Raw genomic sequence first — 5,959 nt, forward strand, 5'->3', positions numbered from 1 at the left:
CTCTCTCTCTCTCTCTCAATTTTACAGGTTCATTTTTTTTCAACTACTTTTGCATCATTTCTTAGTTTTATTTTTGTCCAGAGTTTTTCTTCATTTTTTTTTTTTTACTTTTAATTTTTAGTTTCATAAACAGCTGATTGTACCACAATTTTCTTTCTTTCTCTCATGTTTAGAATCATTTTCTTCAAATATTCCTTACCAAAAACTACATTTTTGGCTTTCTCTCATTACTTTATAAAACATTACAAAATGAAACAACAAACGAAACAAAAAAAAGGAAAAGGGAGGTAATCTTGTTTTGCAACCCCCACCCTTGTTGCTGCTCTTCCACAGTCTAATAAACCTTCAGTGTTTGCTGTTTTTGTTTTTGCTGGGTGTTTTTTTCTTTTTTCTTAATTTCATTTTCTAATGTTGTTTTCTCGTGTATTTTCAAGGAGAACAAGGGATGGTATTTCTGTTTCTCCTAACTAGTAGGAGCTCTTCAGTCTCTAATATCATTTAATTAAGGTGCCTTATTGTTTGTTTGTTCTTTATTGTTGACTTTTGTTACTACTACTACTACTACTGCTGCTGCTGCTGCCACCATTGCTGCTACTGTTGTGTTTCTTATCCATTAAACCTTCTCAACAGATAAGTCAGAATTTAGGTCTTATTTAAATGGTAGCATGCAGGCACAAGTAGGATCTTGCATATGTAATTTAGTGAGCTGATGAACTCTGAGATATTCGATACAATTAGTAGACCAAAGCTTCCCCTATGGGTTGTAAAAATATTTAAAAAAGCAAACATGGGAGATAACTCTAATAAGTTCATCCAACTGCAATTTTTGGAAAATTAGATGATGCAGACATTAGTAGATCTTGCCTTTAAATCCAGTTGGTAAGAGCTTTATTTGATCTCTTTATAGCCCTGTAGCTCCCCTATATGAACCTGCTCTGACCCACCCACTCCCTTTCTCATACTTTTACCCACATCTGCTAGCATAAAGCCCTTCCTTTCAGGTTTTGTAGCCTTGTGAGCCACATGGTAACCCCTCTAGTACTAGTGGCTTAAAAAAAGAAGCACCCGTTACACACTGTAAGGTGGTGGGCATTAGGAAGGGCATCTAGCCATGAAACCATGCCAGAGCCTTGAGCCCATCGCATCCTGTCAAACTGACCAATCCGTGGCAACATGAAACATGACTGTTAAATGATGACACACACATGCACACACACACAATGTAGTGTGATATTTTTCTTGCTTATTTTAAGATTTCAGACATTAATACAGGGAAAATTTTAATTGCATGAATATCACCAATTAATCAGAACTTTCCAGATCCCCTGTGTTACATAGATGTGATGCTGTTTGTATTTAGAATGATGCAAAATAGTTCTCTGGGATATTTACCCTCAGCTATATTGTTAACATGTCAGATGCAGGCCTTGCATTTCCTCCATTTCAGACAGATTGCTAAACTCTACGTTTTGTGCATGTGTGTGTGTGTGTGTGTGTGTGTGTGTGTGTGTGTGAGTGAGAGAGAGAGAGAGAGAGAGAGAGAGAGAGAGAGAGAGAGAGAGAGAGAGAGAGAGAGAGAGAGAGAGATGACCTATACGTGATATGACAGGTAAGGATTTGCCAAGCATAATCAGCATTATGAAATTAATGAGTGTTTACTAGTTCGTAAACCCAACTTGAGTAAATGAAAGGGGAAGGAAGAGAGACCCTAAAGCTGACTTCCCATTCATCCATTACATGAGGACAGTTTTCATGTGTGGCAGACAGCTACCAGAAAGAGGGACAGACAGCTACCAAAAAAAGATACACAGTGAAGTTTTTGAAGTAATTCATTGCACAGCTCTCCACCAAAAGCTGTATCATCCTTAACCACAGACAAGCTGGAGTTCATTTTAGGATTCTTTGTTAAAGCCAATTAACTGTCATTTTATACATGGTTCTACTAATGAAAATGGCATGAAAGTCTCATAATCTCATTCTGTTTTGTTATATGTTTGTGAACTTGTATCTAACCTAGAAGTTAATATAACAGGGATGTGGCGACTGACATAGTACTAAAAAAAAAAAGACTGATCGGATATGCTATGAACTTCAGTCTAAGTGTCAGTTCTTCTCCTGTAATGTTAACTGTTTGAGGATGGATAAAATTAGGTGCAGTAATACTCTTGGGATGATGGAGACACCATTGACCACTTCCAGTTAGAAGAAGTTCTTTATTGTCTGTGAAAAAGATTCTTGTTTGTCTGTGTAGATCTTATTAATAATGTAATGAAGATGGTAAATGGATGTTGTTAACGAAGGGTTTTAGTTTCCAAATGCTGAGTCAAAGTCCTTTCTTGCAAAGAATGTCATGTTTTTTTTATTCTTCTTTGATATAAAAATAATTATAATTGAAATATGGAGACCCAAACTAGATCAGATATGGTATTTTACGATTAAGCCTTTTTATCTACTCTTTAATCAAATTATTTTGGTGGTATATTTCTGCTCAATCTCCAAATAAAATTTGATATTTTGTGAAAAGTTTTTCAGTTTCAATTTGTTAAAAGAAAGTCACAAAATAGTTACCAAATTGGTTAAATACATCTTTTTAGCCAGGACACACTTCACTTGAAATTGTTTTTATCCCTGAGAATTTACTTTTGATAAACAGTCTCTACTTCTTCTTTTTCTTTCTTCACATTATGGATTTGATCTTTATTATATTCTTCCAAAAGTTTTGAAGTTTCACAGATCATTTTTTTGTTGTTGTTGTTCATTTAACCGCTTAGTTATTAAGCATTCTATACCTCCGTATCTTAAAGAAATAGCTACAAAATGTGTAAATATCATAAAGAAACTGATATATTCTATTAAGATCAAGTAGTTTGCACAAGCAATCAATCATCTTTTTATATTTAGCTAATTACTGGAAGAACAAATTACTCTGCTTTTTTTCTTTTTTCTTTTTATTGTAGTGTTTTTGTATTCCTCTGCAGGTTTCACTTTCTCAATTTTGGTCATTCCAAAGTATCACCATCATGCTCTTTTTCAGAAATCATTTCAGAATCTGAACTCAGTCAAAATTTGAATTAGGAATTTTGTATTTGATTAATCTTGAAATTGTTAAGCTATTTACAACAGCAGCAATTTATTTGAAAGTTGATTACCAAGAGGATTTCAGCATATCCTTTAATCTTGTGTTAATCCATGCCAACGTTCATTTTGTTTTCTTTGTCGTCACTCTCCTCTCCTCTCCTACTTCGTTTCTGATCTTGGTGGAAGTTCCGTGGAAATATCTTTTGAGATGTTTATGAAGTGAACGAAGTTGATCGGGACTAAAGACTTTGGTAATTGGCATGCCATTGGACATTATACTAATGATCTGCGTTGGGCATTCATGTGTTGTCACTTGTCTGTCACTTGTCTGCAGGAAGCCTCTACCTCCACTGTCCACAACAATCTAGATCAATGGTTCTCAACAGGGCTCCACCTGACCTTTGAGGGTTCCGTATTAGCTTTTGTTATTAACATCTATCTGCAATAAACTGGCTATACTTCTACTTCTACAAGGCACAAAATATTTTCACAACTCTGTTTATATAATTCCTAATAACATTTAAAAATATGATAGGATTTTTTAAAACCTCAACAAGTGATGTGGGGGAAGGGTACAGCAGAGTAAAACAAACGGCTCCATTGGCAAAAAAAAAAATGGTTGAAGACTACTGATCTGGACATACCCTGTCTTGTTATTTAGATTACATGTGTTAGTTTTGTGCCACCCTTTTAAACATTCAGATAACTCTGACAGATGTAATCATTTTGAATCTCTCAAACATTATCTCATGGCATCGAAACTTTGATGATGTGATTCCTTTTTAGAATGATATTGTGGGGTGGGTGTGTGAGGCCAAATCTAGCTGGTCTGAGCATAAAACAGGTTGAATATTTGGATCAGATCCGGCCAGCTGACATGCTAAACGATTAAACTATTAACTCTGTTTTGAGACAACGTAACCTAATTAACCCTGGATATTGTTTGTATCCAGTTGTTTGAGTTGGAAGTCCCCTTATTTAGTTATTTTTTGTTCCCAACTGTTGTTTAGACTCCTGTCTGCACTGGCCAAAATTTGTGTTCAAAGGCATTGCAGTCATAACCACTGTGTGCTTCTCTTCCTTCTCCTGACCATTGTATATCTAGGAGTACATTATCCAGTGTGTCCTATTCCTTTTTAAAATGGTAGGGTGTAAGTTGAGAAAGATTTGGCTGCTGTCTCTTGCAGGTTGAGTGATGACTTAGAAGCTTCCTTGTATATTTTTTGTAAGGGTCACTGTTGTTGTTGTTGTTGTGTAACTAGAGGTTAGCCATGATTCCATTGCTCTCTGGTCACCATCTTTATTTTTAGGATTTTGTGCATTCAGGCTTGTTTTGGACACCACACACACAATCTCTTCCCAATTTTATGACAATGAGTGAGATTTGGCTGCTATTAAGGCAGCAAGCTGGCAGAATCGTTAGCACACTGGACAAAATGCTTAGTGGCATTTCATCTATCCTTATGTTCTGAGTTCAAATTCAGCCAAGGTCAACTTTGCATTTCATCCTTTTGGGGTCAATAAAATAAGTACCAGTTGTGTACTGGAGTTGATGTAATCAACTACCCTCCCTCTCCTCAAGAATTTCAGGCCTTGTGCTGATAGTACAAAGGTTTATTATTGTTATTATTATTATTATTATTGCATTCTTGTTATATTAGAGAAATAAAAGGTTGCTCCCTGTTCTATTTTTACCTTCTTGTGTTTCTATTGAACTCGTGTAGTTGTCTGTTTATGAGAAAAGGAAGACAGTTTCACCACAGAAATCTTTCTACATGTATCAACACTCACATAGTCTGTTGGGGTTTTTTTTCCTCCTTTTTTTTTTCCGAATTCTATTGTTGAAGTGCATAATCTTTCTGTTTTTGTGCTCTTTCTGTCTTCCACTTGTTCCTAACCATCACTGACCTAGCATTAAGATTCGTTGCTTGAAATTTGTGCAAACTAACTGATACGTTTCTTAATGAATACACTATATTTAATTAGCAGATAATAAGCTAAAGTAGTCAACATGCATCAGTTATTGATTATTATTCTTTTTTAACACTTATTGATTTTATTCTAGAAACTGATTAGATCGTTTTTGTTATGACTTTTTTTAAAAATCAAAATAAATTTTATTTATTTTTCAATGCATTTAAAGATATTTAATTCTATTATTATTATTATTATTACTTTGATTTATGTTGTTTTTTAAAAATGAATTTTGTTTATTTACTATTTATTTTAAAACTTTTAAAAGATTTAAATTTTAACTTTAAATTTAAAAAAGAATTAAAATGTAATTAAAAATATTAAAAAATTAAAAAGTAAGACGGCAGAATTGATCGTTTTCATCCTATAGAATAATACCAGACCACTGGTTTTATCGCCTCTTACCTTTTTTTGTCATTTTTGGCTCGCCCCTGACAGCGAAACAGTGCGAGTCTGTGGATTTACCAAGCGGTGTGTCTTATCGGCCCTCTGTTAGCCCCTACATATGTAAGTACAGTTCTCATTTTCTTTTCACACTAAAAACTAACTGAAAAATCTGTAGGAAATGTTCTTTAGACACTGGCCTTAACAGTTCTGTTTCCTTTCTCTCAGTTTGGGATGCCAAACTTACTGTACAGATTGGTTGGATGTTGTTGGGTCAGTGCCAGTTGTATTAAAGATGAAAAAAAAAAAAATACTGGCAGTAATGTTGTTGTTGATGATGATGGTGATAATGATGGTAGTGGTGGTGGTGGTGGTGGTGGTGGTAATGGTTATTGTTGTTGATGTTGGTGATAATAGTCATGGTGATGGTGGTAAAGCTGGTCCTTGTTGTTGTTGTTGTTGTTGCTAGTAATGGTTACAGTAGCTGTAGAAGTTCTTGTTGTTTTTTGTAGTTGTTGTTGTT

At 34.7% G+C, this 5,959-nt stretch overlaps 1 protein-coding gene across 18 annotated transcripts in view; it reads left to right on the plus strand.

The window, feature by feature from the left end:
- LOC106877140 (one cut domain family member 2) overlaps positions 1-5,959 on the plus strand; it is a 348,210-nt gene that overhangs the window by 107,188 nt on the left and 235,063 nt on the right. For 16 of the 18 annotated variants that reach the window (XR_008265651.1, XR_008265654.1, XR_008265653.1 and 13 more), the window contains one exon: positions 5,491-5,559. The exons of the other annotated variants lie outside the window; for them this stretch is intronic. Coding sequence is in view for 12 of the 16 variants with exons in the window: in XM_052973381.1 (XP_052829341.1) it covers positions 5,491-5,559 (69 nt within the window). In the remaining 4 variants the exon portion in view is untranslated. The remainder of the gene's footprint in view (positions 1-5,490; positions 5,560-5,959) is intronic. 18 annotated transcript variants of the gene reach the window in all.

Source organism: Octopus bimaculoides, chromosome 15, assembly GCF_001194135.2.
Source record: "Octopus bimaculoides isolate UCB-OBI-ISO-001 chromosome 15, ASM119413v2, whole genome shotgun sequence".
Taxonomy (NCBI): domain Eukaryota; kingdom Metazoa; phylum Mollusca; class Cephalopoda; order Octopoda; family Octopodidae; genus Octopus; species Octopus bimaculoides.